The sequence below is a fragment of the Lepus europaeus genome, chromosome 16, assembly GCF_033115175.1.
Source record: "Lepus europaeus isolate LE1 chromosome 16, mLepTim1.pri, whole genome shotgun sequence".
In the NCBI taxonomy this organism is placed as follows: Eukaryota; Metazoa; Chordata; class Mammalia; order Lagomorpha; family Leporidae; genus Lepus; species Lepus europaeus.
The window spans coordinates 4,193,781-4,216,070 of record NC_084842.1 but is presented as its reverse complement, the minus strand read 5'-3'; the positions used below and the strand labels follow the sequence as shown (position 1 = coordinate 4,216,070).

General features: G+C 39.5%; 1 protein-coding gene across 1 annotated transcript in view; it reads left to right on the top strand.

Annotated features, from left to right (window-relative positions):
* The window catches only part of LOC133775472 (disintegrin and metalloproteinase domain-containing protein 32-like), a 206,235-nt gene that overhangs the window by 70,197 nt on the left and 113,748 nt on the right, over positions 1-22,290 (top strand). The window contains exons 11-12 of the mRNA XM_062213813.1: positions 109-245; positions 3,191-3,368. Coding sequence (XP_062069797.1) covers positions 109-245; positions 3,191-3,368 — 315 coding nt within the window. The remainder of the gene's footprint in view (positions 1-108; positions 246-3,190; positions 3,369-22,290) is intronic.

Genomic DNA, 22,290 nt, shown 5'->3' with positions numbered 1-22,290 from the left:
TCCATCTTAAATGTTGTTAAAAAGCAAAAATATTCAGAATTAGAAAAAATGTTTTTACTACAACTTAATGAATTGCCTTCACTTGAATCTTCTTTGCTGTTGTTGTAGTATCCCAAGGAGATGACTTTGGAGGTGTTTTCAGTTGTTGTCACCCAGATGCTGGCACTCAGTCTGGGGATATCATATGATGATCCAAAGAAATGTCACTGCCCAGAAGCCATCTGTATAATGAATCCACAAGCCATGTAAGTTTTTTAGTATATACTTTTGGTAAGTTTTTAAAGTATTTATTTATTTGTCATGTTTATTTTGCTTTAGATATTTGCAGTGAAAAAAACTCAGTATTCACTTGTAGCATAAGCTAACTGTCAATGGAACAATTAATGAGAAAACCTAGACACATAAGTTACAATGTTAAGTGTATGGAGCAAAGTGTACCACTAAAGACACTCAAGGAGATCAAATCAAATGTTCAGTATATGTTTCATGGGCATTTTCCTTATGATGTATATTTGGTGAAAGCACTGAATAAAGATATTTAAAAATATGTCAGGAGGGCATAACAAGTTATCTTTTGTAAAGATTTATTTCTTTATTTGAAAGTCAGAGTTACACACAGAGAGAAGGAGAGACAGAGAGAGAGAGTTCTTCCATCTGCTAGTTTGCTCCTCAGATGGCCACAATGGCCAGAACTGTGCTGATTCAAAGCTGGAGCCAGGAGCCTCTTCTGGGTCTTCCATGTGGGTGTACGGGCCAATAACTTGGGCCATCCTCTACTGCTTTCCCAGGGCATAGCAGAGAGCTAGATTGGAAGTGGAGCAGCTGGGACTTGAACTGGCACCCATATGGGATGCTGGCACTGCAGGTGGCAGCTTTACTGGCTATACCACAGTGCCAGCACCACAAGTCATCTTTAATTCAGACAATTTGTTCTGTTGCTTTAGAGTAGTTTAATGTTGTGGAAAAACCTGAAAAACCGCAAAGAAGAGAAACTCTAGTTGCAGACCATTATCAGATATATAGTATTTGTGTGGCTTTGGACAAATTGCTTACTTTGTTTAGATTACTTTTCTTATTTCATTGGAAATAATAATTTCTATGCTCTTACTTCCAAAGGTTATGTAAGAATAAAAAGAGAAAATAAGAAAACTATACGTGTGAGATTTGTAAATTTAGCATTGTCCTCACTCAATGTTTGTTATCACACAAGAGCTACCACATGTTCCTTTAGTATTCTAGGTTTTTTTCTGTTATTGAATAATGTCCTTTGATAGTTATTACCGATTCATTACTGAAGAACTGTTAAAAGCTGAAAGTGAGAATAATGCATTAATTCTTAAAGCAGGATCTGTTCATAGTAACATCTAAACACCACTGAATGTGTTCATGCTCATGTTCTAAAAATAAAACAAATTCAAACATACATATGTATATGTACACATATAATTATATCAAAATTTGCATTAATAAGAATGATCAGATACACACATACGCATAGATGGTTCTATAATGAATATATACTTTCCATATAGATACATAAATGGAAAAGTACACACTCATATACACACTTGTGCACACAAACACAAGTGTATGTAAAAATTTTGTGGAACATGAAATTACAAGGTAAATTTACTTTTTGTGCAAGATTTAAATTCATGGATATGAGAATTCTTCAGAAAGTTCATGAGAAATGTACATTAAAAAAAGCCATGCATGTATTTCAAACAAAATAAACTTTTTGGTAAATCCATTTTAGTGAACTTTTTGAAGAAACCCTCATAGTTATGAAAATTATGACTCTTTATAATAATATTCTCAAAAATATAAAAAATTACTATTGTGATTGGGATTGCACTGAGTCTGTAAGTTGCTTTTGATTGGGTACTATGGGCTAAATTTAATGATGTTAATTCTTCCAATCAATGAGCATGGAAGATTTTTTCCATTTTGTTTCTACTTCTATCTATTTCTTTAACGTTTTCTAATTTTCACTGTAGAGATTTTTGCTTGAATAAATTTTTCCCAGGATAGTTACATATTTTGTAGCTATTGTGAATAAGAAAAATCTTAGAAGTTTTCTTCTGAGACATGTTCTTGTTTATGTATGTGAATGCTGTAGATTTTCGAGTGTTGATTTTGCATCTTGCAACTTTGCCAAACTCTCTCATGAGTTCCAATAACATCTTAGTAGAATTTTTGGGTTCCCCTATATGTTGGATCATTTCACCTGCAAATAGGGATAATTTGACTTCCTCCTTTGCCATATGTATCTCTTTGATTACTTTTTCTTGTCTAATGTCCCTGACTAAAACTTGCAGAACTATATTGAATAGTAATCAATTTACAGATTCAATTGTGATCTCAATTGAAATTCCAAAAATGTTGTTCTCAGTTCTGGAAAAAAAAGACCATAGAATTCATATAAAATCATAAGAGACTGGTATTGGTAAAGCAATTCTAAACAATAAAACTAAAGCTGGGTGCATCACAATCCCAGATATCAAGCTACAAGGCGGCTGGCTCCATGGCTCATTGGTTTGGTCCTCCGCCTGTGGCGCCGGTGCTCTGGGTTCTCCCTGCACCCACATGGAAGACCAAGAGGAAACGCATGGTTCCTGGCTTTGGATCGGTGCAGTTCCAGTCATTGTGGCCATTTAGGGAGTGAACCTGTGGATGGATGATTTCTATCTCTCTTCCTCTGCCTCTCTAACTCCGCTTTTCAAATAAATAAATAAATAAAATCTTTAAAAAAAACCTGACTCAGCAGTGAAAATATTCTCTGAAGTTATCTTTAATAGTTTACAGTACAATTATATAAAGTATACAGATTTTCTGAGATCTTTGAGTAAGTTCGAGGATTAGCACAGAATGATTCGTTTAATAAAAGTTTATCATCAGTTGCGTGTTAATAATTTGGAGCTATGTCTATTGAAGTCCTTTGCCTATTTTTAAATTAGTTTATTTGGGTTTGTCCTATTGAGTTGTATTTAATTTTTTTGGAAAAGACAAGATATGCATTCCAGTGAGTGAAATCATATGATCTTCTCAGGACTGCATTTGGTGTCTAAGCACCTAGTATTAACATTTGTTATTGCTTATTAAATGTTAACATTTTGAAATTAATGTATGCAATCTGGAATTATCTTTTCAGAAGTATAATGACAGTGTCATTTTATGGATTAATCTTTAGGACATCCAGTGGTGCAAAGACTTTTAGCAATTGCAGTTTGAGTGACTTTGAAAGTTTCATTTCAAATCAGGATGCCAGCTGTCTTCAGAATAAACCACAAATGCAAAGACAGGAGGGAGCAGTGTGTGGAAATGGCATAGTAGAGACTGGTGAAGACTGTGATTGTGGTACAGAGGAAGTAAGTCTTATAATTACTAAATTAATAAAACTCATTAATAAATATATTATTTTAGTTCATCTCTTTCATAAATGTTTTACATACATTTAAAATATACTACCCCTAAAACTGTATATGTGAAATATAGGACATTTGTTCAGCTTAAAATTGTTTTAAATTTTTAATTTGAAAGAGTTTACAAATAAATTGTATCTATTATTATCTTTAAATATTAAATATATTACCAAAATTATTGATGATGTGACCATAAGGGTATCTAGAAACAGCTTTGCATCCCAGATTAAATGTATAAGGATAAGATCTTTCCAATCTCTGCTTAATGTTTGGACTTTATATGTGTTTATTAAAATTGGTGTTTCAGCAGCCTGTCACATGCCTTTTAGGGCATTATTTCCTAGGGGATTCAGTATTACGATAATTGTGTCTGTATTAGTATTGTAATATAAACATACAGTGATTTTATCATTAGCTTGCTGGGGAAGCCCCGATAATACAACAAAATGCAAAGTGTCCAGGGTGCAATTCTTACAGATATTTAAGTATTTACAGTAGTATTGCCAATGTGCCTGATTTACTTGATTAAAATGGATAGAAATTACATTATGTTTTATCACCTGTATAGAACTACATGAATGATTCACATCACATTGTTTTAATTATGTTTAACCATTTGGTAGAACATGTCCTCCCTATTTTTTAAAAACAATTTAAAATGTAACTTTATTTTTAAGCTTTTGATTTCTCAATAGTTTTAAATTAATGAAACAAAATTTGGGAAGGAGTCTTACCTGCTCCACACCCAAATTCCCCTTAACATATTAGTGTGATGTATTTGTCACAGCTAATGAGCTACACCATGATTCCCCTATTTTTAAAAACTCCAAACTCCCTCTTTGCTTCCTACCCTTCTCTGCCTCAATTCATTATCATTCTGTGTTTAGATTGATTTTTTTCTATTCAGCCCTCATGTATGAAAGAGAATATGTGGTATTTGCTTTTCTGCATCTGACTTATTTCACTTAAAATGAGGTCCTCCCATTCCATCCATTTTGCGGCAAAACACAGGATGTTATTAGTTTTAATGGCTGACCAGTATTTCATTGTATAAATGTGTATGTGTGATATTGCATTTCTTTATCCACTCATATGAGGATTGACACATTGGTTTATTCATATCTTAACTAATGTAAGCAGTGTTATCATTCACAGTGCAGCAGATGGTATCTTTAATACAATGATTTCATGTATTTTGGAGATATACCTAGAAGTTGGGTTGCTAGTCACATAGCAGTTCCATTTCCAGTTTTTAAAGAAATATCTGTACTGTTTTCCATAATGTCCATGCTGTGGTCAGTGGGACCCCTAGCTGTGGAACTTCCAGGCTCTTCTCTCTGTGCATGAATGAATTCAAGGTTGAGGCATAAAAGTATACAGTAAAGCAGGATTTATTCAAAGGTAAAGAGGTAGTGCATACTCAAGTAATAAGAGAAAAGAAGGTTAACAGAGAAAATGAACAAAAAGACAAACCACAAAAAATGGACTCATCAATAACGTTCAGATCATGTTTTATACTATTGGCAGGTGGTGGGGGTGGTGTCTGGGGTGAAACTTAGTTGAATATTTAAATGTGGGTGGAATTTTGGGGAGGACGTGAAGACCACCAGTTTTCATACCCTTTTATAGAAACACTAGAAATGTCATGGCATCAGGTGTTTAATGAGAATGGGAGATTTCCTCATGGTAATTTTCTTATAATAATTAATTATTAAGACCTAAAGGTCATCATATGGACACATCCTGCAGTCATATTTGATATTTTCAGCTGACACTGCTTCTACGTTTGCAACAATGTAGATTGTGAAATTTCCACTGCATAGAAAAGGTGTGTGTTGGGTGGGTGGGGGGACACACAGAGGTGGGTTTGGGCTGTACACATAAAGGAAGCTTGGTTCCCAGAACAAGGAATTGGGTGATATGGATAGGGCTATCCGGTAGGCTGGGCAGGGTTGTTGCACGTGGGTCAGCTGTGGCTGCTGCATGGGCTGTCTAGAGCTGTCCTGTGGTAGGTCAGCTATGCTTGTTATATGGCAGATCGTAGTCCTTTTGCTAAAACTACCTATCTGCCATATCATTTTTCCCATCAGGAATTGTAATCCTTTATTCTTAGTAGGAGTTTCAGGGAGGGAGGTTTGTCTTCTGTAACATCTTAATGCAGTATCAGGGCATTCTTCCAGGGACAGAATATTCCTGGCTGAATGATATAAAATGTTTGAGAAGGTAGAAGTCTGCAGTCAGTTGTTGGCAATGCCTGGAATCCCTGTGTGACCATTGTTTTTGCATGTAATTGTTGAATTATAGAAGAGACAAACTTGACAATGAAGAAGATTGCAGTTGGGTTAAAAAAAAAAGAATAACAAGCATGTCAGAGAAGGGGATATGCATAAAAATGTTTCCCATATTTTGTGAGTTGGTGGACTTCTTTAGCCAAAATCATAGAACCTATTGGCTTGTTTAGAAGTCCTTTTGACATCCTTTTCCATGAGCCCACTGTTATTAATGTAAATGTAGCAGGTTTGATTGTTCACTGGACCTATCCTGCCTTGTCCTACCAGTTGGTATTCTAGGGGTAGTTGTCCATAACACTTTAGTTAGGGAATTCTAAAAATAATGTAGTTGCTCTGGGGCCTGACCAGTGGTTTCTGCTGAGTTTTCCAAGGGAGCAGACAGATTCCTTAAAGCAACTTCATGAGATATACCAAGATTCCCATGTTTTAGGGTAGAAAATCTTACCAGGGACTTTTTTCTATCAATAGTGGTGTCCCAGGATAAATAAGAAAAGAAGGAACAGCATGTCAGCTGAGAGTTGCCATGATGGGAGTCTTAATATATGTCTCTTTAAGAAATGCACAATAAGAGAAATTTTACTTATATTTTTACTTTTTGATGATAAACTTAAGGTTCTCAGTTGGTTCAAAAGAATAGGAAGAAATACACTCTAGATATGCCTGTGAAGACTGAAGTGGTCGAGTTAGGGGTTTTATTTTCTAAATTGTAAGTGCAGTAGGTGTGGTAAGCAGAAGGTAGGGTCCCTTCCACTTAGGCTATCACTGATCAGAAGGTCCCCTCTCATTAAGATTTTATTAGGACTCGATCTCCTGGGAGAGTGATTGCTCATGAATTTTGGAATCTGGCATGATAGGAATCCCTTTTGCCATATTGTGTCATAGCCTTCTATTCCTGTACCTGGCCAAAGTTGATAACATATTTTGTATGATCTTGAGTATCTGAATAAAAAAAAGGATGTCATTGTTGAAGAAGGGCCTCTGATTTCACATTGCAAAAGGTCTAAGGTAGCCTTGTTGCCATCCTCATCCTAAGGAGGGCAATAGGCAATAACTAGTGTAAGATTATCGCTGGCCATTTAGCATTGCCTAAATATTGGAGTCCACAGAGGCAAGGGGGTGGGAATTGATTCTTGAATCTTCTGTGTTACTTTAGAGACAAAGGAGAGGCTGTTATCAGTTTGGAGCAAGACCAAACATAGGGTTATTTCCTTTAGTAGTATTTTGAACTTTGTGTGCTTTTCCTGTTTAGGTTGGAAATGCCTCTTTCCATCAGATGCAAGTATCATTGAAGACTAGTCAATGTCTGTGACAATTTTCTGGTTTCATGTTAGTAAAGTCTATCTGCCAGTCTTAACCAGGGTAGGTTCCTCTCCTCTGCACAGACATGAGTAGGAGAAGTGGTTTGGTGTGGCCAGCAGGGTTATTTTGTAGATAGAGGTCCAGGATGAAGTAACCCTCCCTCCCTTATAACAGTATATAGTCTTTTCCCTCCAAAGACATAAGAGACTATATGCAGTAGGGTCCTTTTCCAGATACTTAGTCATGCATTTCTTTGAAATTTTCCATTAAGAGGCTATTAGTAGCATGACCTTATGATTTAAAGTTCACCACCTATTGCTAAATCTTTAGTTTAACCTCAGTGCTGGCCCCCTTCTATCTCTGGCATGGTACAGTAGGGATTTCAAGCTGCCTCTAGAGGTAGAGGTATTTCAGTCATTTCTATGACTTTCTGAGTGGCAGCCTCCATTACTATCTAATCTCCCAGTGTATTTCCTTTTGTGATATGGCTGATCCATTTTTGGTGTCCTTCGCAATGGAAAACAGCCACTTTCAGAGCTTCCACAACTACCTAATGGTAACTATAATCCCTTGCCATGTTAATGGGAGAATTTCTTTCTTTTTTTGCATTCAGTATAGCCCTTATTGTTCAAATTGCTATGTATTTGTGTAGCACAAGGAATGCATATTTGGGGTCTATATAAATATTGATTCTGGCTTTTTCCAAGTTGTAAGGCTCTAGTTAAGGCCATAAGTTCTGACTTTTGGTTTAGATTGTTGGGTGGCAATGCCTGAGTCTCCAAAACCAGAGTAAGATCCACTTTGCCATATCGTGCCTTTCTGACCCTTTCCTTCATGAAACTACTGCTATCAGTGACCCATTCAACCTTTGGGTTTTCCAGTAATTCATCTTAGAGATGATCTCTGCACAAGAGTGAGCTAGTTATTCAAAATGATCTAAATATAAGAGAGTAACTGGATTGAGGACTTTGTTTGACCTTAGGGATGTAAGGTAGGTCATGGAGGTTGGCCCAGTTTGAGTGAATATATCCAGGGCTATCCCTTTTTGCTACAAAAAGAGAGAAAGGCTTACCTAGAGAAGGGATGCTAGTATAGGGGTTCTTTTCAATACATCCTTAATATTTAGAAAGGCTTTCTGTTCTTTTTATTCCAAGTGGTTCAGTTCCATTTAAGGCTTCATACAAGGTTTGACCTTAAGCCCAAATCCTGGAATCCAGATCTAGGGTAAGCTTTCTATTCCCAGGAATGTTATTAGGTGTTTCTTTGTGGTAGTCCCGCATGTAATATAACTTCTCTTTGATTAAAGAAAGATCTACTCTCTGAGTGTCAGAACATATCCCAAGTGTTTTAATACATCATGTTTGGAGATCTGTGCTTTAGTTGGGTAAAATTTATATCCTTGTTACCCTAAAAAGTTTAAGACTTGAATAGTGATTTTCATTCATGTCCTCTTTAGAGGGACTGCAGATTAGAATATCATCTACACATTAAGAAATGAGTCCCATCTTTAATTAGAGCTTTCTAAGTTCCTTTGCAAGGGTATTGAAAAGTGGTATACAGAAGAAGGCCTCTTTCATGTTTAGGGCTATGAACAGGTGACACCTTCAGGTATCTGGGCTCCAATATTACAGGAATTTGGTACAATTGATGGAATGAGATCACTGCTTCACTTATGGCCCTAAAATCCTTAAACATCCAATATTCCCCTCTTGACATTAAAGTGAGTATTAATCATGACCATCATGGAACAGTACTCCATGATGGAGAGATGTGTAAATCAAGAGTTGGGGCCTCTGCTTAACTCTTGGATTTAAGGGTTATTGGTATTGATGAGGAAACATGGTGTTGTATTTAAGAGGAGCATGATGCGGGTAGCTTATTTTTCCCATCCAGGGATATCTGGATCCTAGAGATGAAGGTCTAATTTATCTTTGATATCTGCAGGTAGATCATCAAAGCTGGAATATGTGTTAATACTAATAGGAGTCATAATAGAAAAGATTGAGACATAGGGGTGATTAGCTTATGAGAAGTGCCCAGCAATGATAGCAAATCCCAGACAAATAAAGGAGTTGGCTATTCTGGCATCATTAAAATCTGGTGTGAGATGAGGATTTCTGTCTGGCAAACCAGAGGCAAAGTAAAATTTTGAGAGCTGGACTTCCCATCAACTCCAATGATGACACAGATCTTTGTGGATAGGGGTCCTGTTTCGAAATTTGAAGCAGAGTAAGTACCTTCCACATAAACTAAAAAACAATAGTCTTACATGTGACATTCCAGATGACTTAGGACTTCAGATAATGTTCATCTACTAAAAAACAATAGTCTTACATGTGACATTCCAGATGACTTAGGACTTCAGATAATGTTCATCTGGGTTGTGGGAGCCACCTGAATTCTTAGACTATGTCATTCCTCAGATAATGACATTAGGGTATTGGAAGACCCCTTCTCTTAGAGCTGAGGACAATCCCTTTTCCAGTACTCCTGTTGTTTACATTGAGTGCAGGACAGTTTCAAGACTAGATCAGATTCAGCATTCTAGGATGTTGACCTCCCATTTGCACATCCTTCACAGCACTCAGGTTTTGACCCCTGTGACTTTACCACATGCATGGCTTGACTGAAACTCTCAGACATTTACTGTATCCAGGGTCTGCTTGAACCCTGATCCTCAGAATCTGGGATGTTATAGGGGTTGTGCAAGTATCCTCTGACCATGGGGTTTTAGGCAGTGTTGGTCATGAGAGATTTCAGGCCTTAGTTGTAATGTTTCAACAGCGTAGAAGCTTATTTGTTGGTTCAGATCCAGCCAGTAGCAATCTGATATGACTGTTGAAGTAATTATGAATTGAAGGGATGGTAGAGGGTCTTTCTTTCAAAGAACACTGAAGCATTTTCCAAGGGACTATTCCTTAGAACTCGCATAAGGACAACCTCTATATCCCTCATTCTATGCTTCACCATGGGTGATGACAATACTGCAACAAATGTTGAAGAAAACAGGGCCTGAAAGTAGATGAAGATGGTGTCATGGCATTGCAGGTGTTGCAGCCAGGAATTTGAGTTTCCACAGAAACTATAAGGGTGCTTGCAGGGCTCTGAGAATTACAGAATCTATTTACTATACATAGGAAGGTACTAATTGGTCCAATCACCTCATTGGTAACCATGACAAAATATGAAATGGGACACTCATCCTGAAGGGTCAAAAAGACATCAAGTTTAGAAGGCATACCTGCAAGGAAGTTAGGCAAGGTAGAAAATTCATGTCCAGATGGTATTAAACAAACAAGCAAACAAACAAAAAGAGTCCCTCTAGGCACTGCACAGTGTGAGAAATCCCAGAAGATTTTCAAAAGATTTATTTATTAATTTTATAGGCATATTTAAGGATAGAGAGGGACACACACACACACACACACAAGCATTTATACACAAACAGATCCTCTGTCTGCTGGTCCACTTCTTATATGTCCACAATGGTCAGTGCTCTGCCATGCAAATGTCAGGTTTTAAGAACTTCATCCAGGGGTCCCACGTGTGTATGGGAGCCCAAGAACTTGGGTCATCCTTTGTTGCCTTCCAGGGGCACTCACAGGAAGCTGGATTGAAGTGCAGGAGGCCGGACAGGAAAGAGCACGCATATGGGATTCTGGCATTTCAGGAAGGAACTTGACTTGCTATGCCACAGTGTCAGCCCCTCACTGTTATTTAAAGCAACCTCACAATTGACCCATTGGTGTCCCATCTTCATGGTCCTGGCTCTTGAGCTTCTCACATCTGCTAGTTGCTGGAGGGAATAGACACAGTTGAGTGAAAAGGAATTCATACACAGTGGGTCAGAACAGAAGGAGAGATAAAAGAACCAAAACCCTCAAGCACAAGGGGGGTGGGTGTTAGGCAGAACTCACTAATTCATGTCTCAATGGATTTCCAACTCCTGTTCCAAACTCCTGGCTTGTAAGCTGTTTTTGTTGTGGTCAACTGTGCCCTGGCTGCACTTGTTCCAGATTCTTCCATCCAATATGTAAGAACTCAAGGTGGCAACATAAGAGCATCAAGAAATATTTCTTCAAAGGCAAAGGGGTAGTACACACTGAAGAAATAAATGCAGGCATATTTGAGAGAAAGAATAAACAAGAAATGAAAAAAAGACCTCTCAACAAGGTTAAGGGCATCTTTTTATATTCTTGGGAACTATAAGGTGCTAATGTCTGGGGTAAGACATAACTGAATATTCAAAAAGGAATGGATGTTGAGGGCAAGTTTGAATCTCATCATTTCCATGCCCATTTTTCGGTTACTACAACTACAACTATCATGCATTTGTTACCCTGAGAATCTGCTATATCAATAAAGTCCTTAAAATAATAAAAAAGAAAAAATATATAACTGTAATGAAATACTACATATTCTCTTATGTCTAGTTATTTCTTTCTATATAGAATTTTTATATTTATATAATTTTATGTCAAAATAGTTTCTCCTATTTTATTTTGAATAGTATTTCTTTGTGTGTATCTCACAGTTTGATTCCTTTTATTTTCTAGTGAGCATTGAGGTTGTAACAGTGTGTCACTGTTATTCCTAATTCTTTTTTTTATTTTTTTAATTTTTTTGACAGGCAGAGTGGACAGTGAGAGAGAGAGAGAGAGACAGAGAGAAAGGTCTTCCTTTTGCCGTTGGTTCACCCTCCAATGGCTGCCGTGGCCAGCTTGCTGCAGCCGGCACATCGTGCTGATCTGAAGCCAGGAGCCAAGTGCTTCTCCTGGTCTCCCATGTGGGTTCAGGGCCCAAGGATTTGGGCCATCCTCCACTGCACTCCTGGGCCATAGCAGAAAGCTGGCCTGGAAGAGGGGCAACCAGGACAGAATCTGGTGCCTGGACCAGGACTAGAACCCGGTGTGGCAGCGCTGCAAAGTGGAGGATTAGCCTATTGAGCTGCGGCACCAGCCCTGTTATTCCTAATTCTTAACAGTATAATAATAGATTATTGAGGAGTCTGGCAAGAGGGCAGAATAGGAAGGGGGCACATTGATAATCCGGGAAGAGACAGTTTAATAAAAGTGGAGATACTGCAGGTTCAAGGAAGAGCTGGTGACGAAACAGTAGAGGAAACTCTTCCAGAACTATTGATTCATGGTGGACCTGTGTGGAGGGTGTGGGCACCCACGGCTCAGGACACTAGCCATGGAAACTACATAGCAGTGCTGGAATGGGAGGTGAGCCTAAAACTCAGTATCCTGAGACACTGGCAGGAAAGCGGAAGGAGGAGCCTACAGGGAACGAGGTTTGAAGCCCTATGGGGGAAAGTTCACCAGGCTAACTAGAGGAGAGAGGGAAAAAAAGGTACCAGTATGGATATGAGTCTCTCTCTCAGCTCACCTCTCAAAGGTGAGCAAGAGAAAGAGCAGGTGCCATTTTGACATATGTAAAGCGGTGCCCACCATGAGCCAAGCAGAAAAACCTGACTCTGGGGATGTGAAATAACAGGAAGTTAGGACCTAGTGAATGTGTGGAGCTAATGAACTGAGACTGAAAAAAAGAGATGGTGTGTGAGAGAACTCACAGAGTTCACTTGAGTACTCTCCAGAGATGCTACAATTCATTAACCTTGGCAACCTGATGGGAGACTGCAGGGGAATTTGAGCCCACACTGAGGGCAGTACAGATTCTTTGTGTGGTCCTTGGGAAACAGCAGACGAATTTTATACCCACAGGAGCCAGAGATTGGAAGCAGACTACCTTCAATTCTGCTCAGCTGTGCAAAATTACTTCCCTTCTGAATCAGAGAGAGAGAGAGAGAGATTACCACGCCTACCTGGGTGTGTCAACTTTGGCACACCCTTAACCCTGAAGTACCAAACAGAGCTCTCTGGCCACACCCCTCTCAAGCCTCTAAGGCTCCATCTAAAGCAGTTAGTCCACTTAATACAGTCATAGTATAACAAGAAAAAACACCACAGCGAGGGAAGAAGAATCCAGAGAATATCTCCACAATGCCAAACAACAACCGAGGAAACAAGAACAAAGAAGATAGTATGACACATCCAAATGAATAAGACACCCCAAGCCAAGATTATGAATATGATGAGATAGAATAAATGCAAGATACAAATTAAAAAAATTATGATAAGAACATTTAGAAGTTTTCAAAAACAAATTGAACTACAGAAATCCTTACTGGACAGGATAGAACATCTCTCTCGTGAAAATGAAATCTTAAGGAGGAATCAAAATGAAATGAAGCAACTAGTATAACAGGGAAGTGTGATAGTGAAGAGAAATCAAAATGAAGAACTCAATAGATCAAATGACAAACACATTGGAGAGCCTTAAAAACAGAGTCAGTGAAGCCGAAGAGAGAATATCGGACTTAGAAGACAGAGCACAGGAAAGAACACAGTCAAACCAAAGAAAAGGAAATTAAAAATCTAAGAAATATTGTTGGGAATCTACAGGATACTATTAAAAAACCCAACATTTGAGTTCTAGGAGTTCCTGAAGGCATGGAGAGACAGAAAGGAATAGAAGGCCTTTTTAGTGAGATAATAGCAGAGAACTTCCTGGGTTTGGAGCAGAGACATCCTAGCACAGGAAGCTCCCAGAACTCCTAATGAACATTACCAAAAGAGATCCTCACCACGACACGTTGTAAACAAACTCACCACAGTGAAACATAAAGAAAAGTTTCTAAATTGTGCAAGAGAGAAATGTCAAATTACTCTCAGATTATCTCCAATTAGACTCACAGCAGACTTCTCATCAGAAACCCTACAGGCTAGGATGGAATGGCGAGATATAGCCCAAATACTAAGAGAGAAAAACTGCCAGCCCAGAATATTATATCCTGCAAAGCTCTCATTTGTGAATGAAGGTGAAATAAAGACCTTTCATAGCAAACAGAAATTGAAAGAATTTGTCACTTGTCCAGCCCTGCCAAAGATGCATAAAGATGTGCAACAAACAGAAACACAGAAATGTGATCAACAATATGAAATAAGGTAATGAAAGGAAACCTCTCAGCAAAAGATCACAGGAAGTTCAAAGCATATACAAGAAAATATCTTTGGGAAAATGGCAGGGCAAAGTTACTACTTATCAATAGTCACTTTGAACATTAATGGCCTCAACTGTCCAGTTAAAAGACACAGACTGGTTGAATGGATTAAGGAAAAAACCTATCTATTTGCTGCTTACAAGAAACACATCTTTCCAACAAAGATGCATGCAGAATGAAAGTAAAGGCTGGAAAAAGGTATTCCATGCCAACAGAAAACAAAAAAGAGGTGGTGTAGCCATGTTAACATCAGACATAATAAATTTTAACAAAAAAACTGTTAAGAGAGACAAAGAGGGGCACTATATAATGATTAATGGGTCAATTCAACAGGAAGATATAACAATTATTAATGTATATGCACCTAATTACAGGGCACTGATTTATTTAAAAGATATGTTAAGGGACTTGAAGGGAGACTTAGACTCCAATACAATAGTACTGGGGGGATTCAATACTCCACTCTCAGAAATAGACAGATCAACCAGACAGAAGATCAACAAGGAAACAGCAGATTTAATTGACACTATAGCCCAAATGAACCTAACAGATACCTACGGAACTTTTCATCCTACACAGAAAGCATTTACATTCTTCTTAGCAGTACATGGAACTTACTCTAGGATTGAGCACATACTCGGCCATAAAGCAAGTCTCAGCAAATTCAAAAAATTTGGAATACTACCATGCAGCTTCTCAGACAACAGTGGAATGAAACTGGAAATTAGCAACTCTGAAATCCCTAGAGCATATGCAAACACATGGGGATTGAAAAACATGCTCCTGAATGAACACTGGGTCATCAAATAAATCAAAATGAAATCAAAAACTTTCTGGAATAAATGAGGATAATAGCACAGCATATCAAAACTTATAGGACATAGCAAAAGCAATGTTAAAAGGAAAGTTTATAGCAATAGGTGCCTACATCAAAAAATTGGAAAGGCACCAAATAAATGAGCTTTCAGTGCACCTCAAGAATCTAGAAAAAATGCAGCAAACTTGACCCAAATCTAGTAGAAGAGAAATAATTAAAATCGGAGAAGAAATTAATAGGATTTAATACAAAAAAAAGTTACAAAAAAATCAGCCAAAAGTGGAGCTGGTTTTTCAAAAAAAAAAAAAATGAAATTGACACACCATTGGCTCAAATAACTAAAAAAAAGAAAAGACCCAAGTCAATAAAATCAGAAAGGAAAATGAAAATGTAACAACAGACACCACAGAAATAAAAAGAATCATCAGAAATTACTACAAGGACTTGTATGCCAGCAAACAGGGAAATCTATCAGAAATGGATAGTTTCCTGGACACATGCACCCTACCTAAATTGAACCATTAAGACATAGAAAACCTAAACAGACCCATACCTGAGACAGAAATTGAAATAGTCATAAAGGCTCTCCCAACAAAAAAAACCCAGGACCAGATGGATTCACTGCTGAATTCTAGCAGACATTTAAAGAAGAATTAACTCCAATTCTCCTCAAGCTATTCAGAACAATTGAAAAAGAGGGAATCCTCCCCAATTCATTCTGTGAAGCCAGCATCACCTTAATTCTTAAGCTGGGAAAGATGCAGCATTGAAAAGGAATTACAGACCAATATCCGTGATGAACATAGATGCATAAATCCTCAATAAAAATCTGGCCAATTGAGCGCAACAACACATCACAAAGAGCATCAGCCAGACCAAGTGGGATTTATCCCTGGCATGCAAGGATGGTTCAATGTACGGAAATCAATCAATGCAATACACCACATTAACAAACTGCAGAAGAAAAACCACATGATTATCTCAATAGATGCAGAGAAAGCTTTTGATAAAATACAACACCCTTTCATGATGAAAATTCTAAGCAAACTGGGTATGGAAGGAACATTCCTCAATACAATCAAAGCAATTTATGAAAAACCCACGGCCAGCATCCTATTGAATGGGGAAAAGTTGGAAGCATTTCCACTGAGATCTGGTACCAGACAGGGATGCCCACTCTCACCACTGCTATTCAACATAGTTCTGGAAGTCTTAGCCAGAGCCATTAGTCAAGAAAAAGAAATTAAAATAAATTAAAGGGATGCAAATTGGGAAGGATGAACTAAAACTATCCCTCTTTGCAGGTGATATGTTTCTTTATTTAGGGGATCCAAAGAACTCTACTAAGAGACTATTGGAACTCATAGAAGAGTTTGGCAAAGTAGCAGGATATAAAATCAGTGCATAAAAATCAACACACTTTGTATACACAGGCAATGCCATGGCTGAGAAAGAACTTCTTTTTTTTTTTTTTTGACAGGCAGAGTAGATAGACAGAGAGAAAGGTCTTCCTTTTCCGTTGGTTCACCCTCCAATGGCCGCCGCGGCTGGCACACTACAACCAGTTCACTGCGCTGATCCAAAGGCAGGAGCCAGGTGCTTATCCTGGTCTCCCATAGGGTGCAGGGCCCAACCACTTGGGTCATCCTCCACTGTACTCCCTGGCCATAGCATAGAGCTGGCCTGGAAGAAGGGCAACTGGGGCAGAATCTGGTGCCCTCACCGGGACTAGAACCCGGTGTGCTGGTGCTGCGAGGCGGAGGATTAGCCTGTTGAGCCATGGTGCCGGCCCAGCTGAGAAAGAACTTCTAAGATCAATCCCATTCACAATTGCCACAAAAACAATCAAATACCTTGGAATAAACTTAACCAAGGATGTTAAAGATCTCTACAGTGAGAATTACAGAATCTTAAAAAGAAATAGAAAAGAATACCAAAAATGGAAAAATCTTCCATGCATGGGCTGGAAGAATCAATATCATCAAAATGTCCATTCTGCAAAAAGCAATTTTAGATTCAATGTGATACCAATCAAAATACCAAAGGCATTCTTCTCAGATCTGGAAAAAATAATACTGAAATTCATATGGAGGCACAGGCGACCTCGAATAGCCAAAGCAATCTTGTACAACAAAAACAAAGCCAGAGGCATCACAATACCAGCTTTCAGGACATACTACAGGGCAGCTGTAATCAAAACAGCATAGTACTTGTACAGAAACAGATGAATAGACCAATGGAACAGAATAGAAACACCAGAAATCAATCCCAACATCTACAGCCAACTTATATTTTATTAAGGATCCAAAACCAATCCCTGGAGTAAGGACAGTCTATTCAATAAATGGTGCTGGGAAAATTGGATTTCCACATGTAGAAGCATGAAGCAAGAACCCTACCTTTCACCTTACACAAAAATCTACTCAACATGGATTAAAGATCTAAATCTATGACCATTAGAGAACAGTGGAGAAACCCTGCAAGATATAGGTACTGGCAAAGTCTTCTTGGAAAATATCCCGGGAGCACAGGCAGTAAAAGCCAAAATTAACAATTGGGATTGCATCAAATTGAGAAGTTTCTGTACTGCAAAAGAAACAGTCAGGAAACTGAAGAGGGAACCGACAGAATGGGAAAAATATTTTCAAACTATGCAATAGATAGAGGGTTAATAGACATAATCTACAAAGAGATCAAGAAATTCCTCAACAACAAATCAAACAATCTACTTAAGAGATGGAGCAAGGACCTCAATGGACATTTTTCTGTTCCGTCCTGCAGGACGTCAACTAGGGCCAAGTACTTAGAATGGGGAATGAAAGGGACAGGAGCCACAAAGATGGCAGCAAGACAAGATGGCTGTTCAAACTGCAAATTTTATTTTTCAACCACACACTTATATATCATAAAGGCAAGGTGTCAGGTGGGGGAAGGAGGGGCATTTAGGAGGGCAGGATGTTGGGTGGGGGAAGGAGGGGGAGCTTATCTTGTAGCTGCAATGCTTGTGAAAGTAGGGGAAAGGTTACAAGGTCTTAAGGCACAAGGTCACACAAGGTTGCGTTATCAGTACTCTTTGGTCTGGGCTGTTTTAGCCCTGCCTTAGTAGTTTTCCACTAAGAGGCCACATGCTGCATGGTCCCTGACATATCCCCCTTTTTTGTTAATTAAGTAGAAATGGCTACCAGTTAGGCCAAGTGTGATGAGCGAGCAGTGCCTGTCTTAGGAAGCGACCTGCAGCTCCATCACCTCTTACCCGTCATTGGATATCCTTGCCAGTCCCCAAGAACTCCTGTCTTAGGTGGGTGAGGTTCCGGGAAGGTGCCCGTCATTAGCTTACTGCTCGTCTAATTGATAGGCCTGGGGCCTTCCCTGGGCTCCTGACTGGGTCAGTGGCAGACTGAAGGGGAGAGTCAGTTATTGGAGGGACCGTGACCTCACCGGCCAGACTTCACCGGCCAGAGAGAGAGATAACGTTCTCCAGGGTATCTTCCATGGCCAGACTTTGGTAATGTATTTGAATTGGTCTGGCTGCTAAATTATCTACTTGCTGTTAGATAAAAGTCATCAGCTTATTGAAAAGACAAGGACCTACAGATAGTATAACAAGCAAACCAGCAATAGGGACTAAAAGCAGCAGCAAATAGGAAAGTAGTCCATTACATCCCGTCCAAAAGGGATTTTCAGCCATGGCACGTCGACGACACTCCAGATCTTCTTGAAGTGTCTTGATTTTATCACGAACGATGCCGGATTTGTTAGTTTTAACAACATTTTTCCTGTAAAGCCAAGCAAATACCTCCCTATTCAGTAGTAAGCAAGTCTAAGCCTCTATGATTTTGTAAAACCACTTCTGCTAGGGAATCAGTTTGATCTTGAAGGTCCTGAATGGTGGTGGATAGGGTTTGTGCATCATTAATAAGTTGTTGGGACAATTCTCTATATTTTTGGACTGCAATCCCTAGCCCTGTGGGTCCTGTAACCACAGCTGTGGAAATTCCCAATGTGGCCAATAAAGGAATAAATTGAATAGCTTGCTTTTGTCTCCCTGCGATATAATCAAGGGAGGGGATAGAAACAGGGGTATATCCATCAATAATCTCTACCTCAGGAAGAAGTATAGTATGCATGCAACTACCAGTCCAATTCGTTGGTAAAATGGTATAAGCTAAATTATCCCTACATACAAAAACAGTGGAGTGCTTCACAAAATTGTTTAAATTTAGTACTGACATAAGCAGGACCATTATCTGTTTTAATTTTAATAGGTTTTCCAAGTACAGAAAAGGCTGTGATAAGATGCGAGATAACATCCTTAGTAGCTTCTCCTGTATGGGGAGAGGCAAAGATAAAGCCACTGTAGGTGTCTATAGAGACATGAAGATATTTTAGTTTGCCAAATTTTGGGAAGTGTGTGACATCCATTTGCCACAGTTGATTAGGGAGAAGACCACGTGGATTGACTCCCAAATGTGGTACAGGTTGGCTTGTAATGCATGAGGGGCATTCTTTGACTATTTCACAAGTCTGTTCTCGTGAAATTTTACAAAAAACAAACAAACAAACAAACAAAAAACGGAGAGATTGAGCATTTAAGTGATGCAACCTATGCAAGTTTCGAGCTTCCTGCACTGATCCCACAATTATGGGGAAGGTGAGCCTTGTAGCAGCATCAGTCTGGACATTACCTTCTGAGTTTTGAGCTTCCTGTGCTGATCCCACAATTATGGGGAAGGTAAGCCTTGTAGCAGCATCTGCCTGGGCATTACCTTCTGAGAGTGATCCTGGTAGGCTTGTGTGCACCCTAATATGTCCCAAATGGAAGGGCTGTTGTCTTTCTCGTATTAGCTTTTGAATTTGTATAAACAAGGGTGTAGCGTTGGAAGTTGTTTTAAGAAAAGGAGAAGTTTCAAGCAATGGAATGGAGTGAGCTACATATGCACTATCAGTATAAATATTTACAGCTTGACTGGAAAACTGTGTAAAGACTTGAAGTATGGCATACAGCTCAACCAACTGGGCCGACTGATAAGATGTTTTAAAAACATGGGAACTGTTGTCTGCCACAAAGGCAGCCATCCCGCTGGATGACCCATCTGTAAATGCTGTAACAGCCTTTGGAATGGGATTGTTTTTTGTATTTTTTTGGAAAAATAAAGGAACAGGATTGGGCAAACTGTAACACGGGGTCATCAGGGAGGTGATTGTCAATGGTTCCCATAAATCCTGACGTGGCTATTCCCCAGTCATCAGAAGTTTGAAGAAGGAACTGGGTCTGTTCTCGGGTATGTGGCACTACTACAACATCGGGATCTTTTCTGAAATATTGGTGGGAAAGGAAATGAGCCTTGATGATTATTGAAGCAACCTGAGACAAATATATTGCAATTACTTTGGATGAGGAAATGGGGAGAAGGACCCGGAAAAGAGGTTGACCTTTTTTATTGGGCACGAGGGATTTTTGCCAAAAAACTCCAGTGGGCATATGTGGTGTGGCTAAAACCACAAAAAGTAGGGGGATAGTGTAAGAAATTTGTGAGACAAACTGTTGGCTAATGGCTTGTGTTACTTGGTTTAATGCATCTCCCGTGGCAGGGGTGAGCTCGTGGGGGGAAGAGGGATCTGGGTCTCCTCGCAGAATGTCATTGAGGGGTAAAAGGACATTATTAGGTATTTTTAAATAGGGCCTGAGCCGTTGAATATCTCCTAGAAGTTTTTGAAAATCATTAAGGGTATGGAGGCAATCCAAGCGGAACTGGATGTGGGGCACAAAAACCAATTCCTGTTGTAATTTTAAACCCAAATAGGTAAAGGGGTCTTGTAATTGGGCCTTATCAGGAGCAATTTGTAAACCAAGGGCAAGAAAGGCTTTAGAAAATGCTGTAAAGCAATCTTTTAGGTCTGACTTGTTTTGAGCTGCCAGTAAAATGTCATCCATATAATGTAGAATATAAATGTGTGGCGAGCATAAACGAATTGGGTCCACTGCCTGTGCTACAAACTTTTTACAAAGGGTGGGGCTATTGGCCATCCCCTGGGGCAAAACTTTCCAATGAAATCTGCATCGGTCCTTGGAAATTAACACAGGGGAGACTGAAGGCAAAATAAAGACTATCATCAGGGTGCAGAGGAATAGTGAAAAAACAGTCTTTGAGATCTATAATTATTTTGTAATAACCATTTGGGATGGCCACAAGGGTTGGGATACCAGGTTGGAGGACTCCCATAGGTGCCATGACCTTATTAACGGTGCGCAAATCCTGTAAAAGGCGCCATTTACCAGATTTTTTCTTTATGACAAAAATGGGCATATTCCAGGGAGAATTGGAAGGCTCTAGGTGTCCAGCCGCAAGCTGCTCCTGTACAAGTGCTGTAGCAGCATTTAGCTTTTCTTGGGTAAGCGGCCACTGATCCACCCAAACAGGAGTTTGAGTATTCCATGTGATTTTATCTGCATGGGGTACAGGAAGGCCAGTGGCCGTTACTAAAATCCGAATATCTGAGCCCATGTCTATCTGTTTTGGGGGGGGGGCTGTAATAGGTTGAGTTAAGCCCTGTCTCATTTTTCCAAGTCCTGTGCCAGGCACATAATCCATGCGCAGCATTTGTTGTGTGAACACAGCACTAAGCTACACAGGATAACTTCCTTTTGGGAAAGAATGTCACGTCCCCACAGGTTAACAGGGAGGCCTGGTAATACAAAAGGAGTCACAGTGCCCTGATTGCCTTCCTTATCTTTCCAGTGTAATACCCTTGAGCTGACTTGGGGGTTGTTGGACTGGCCTATACCTCACAAATCGGTGAGAGATGCGGTCAGCGGCCAATGGGTGGGCCAATGATCTTGAGATGTGACTGTGGCATCTGCCCCTGTATCCAAAATGCCCTTGAAATCCTTTCCTTCAATAGTAAGGGTTAACACAGGCCTATTTTTTGTAATTGGCTGGACCCAATAAGCATCCGAGGAGTCCAAAGGGGTAATGCCTCGGGGCCTGGAAGAAATTGAGGATGTATTTCCAGTAATTAAAGGCAGAAGAACCAGTTGTGCTAGACGGGTGCCTTGTGGAACAACAACTACTCCATTAATAGCGGCTGCTAGGATTTTTATCTCCCCAGTAAAGTCACCATCAATATTACCGGGAAAAACTTGAATGCCTTTAAGGGTGGCTGATGCTCGGCTGAGAATAAAAGCACAGGTACCCGAAGGCAAGGGGACCTGCAACCCTGTAGGGATAATTTGTGGGCTCTGGGTGGAATCTAATATTGTATCGGAGGCAGCACAGAGGTCCAGTCCTGCGCTACGTGGGGTTGCTCGTTGGAGGGAAGCTATTGTTGAGGTATTTGCTGAGCCTGAGGCTGGGAGGGGACAAACCGTACTGCCCCAGGGTTTGTCCTTTGAGA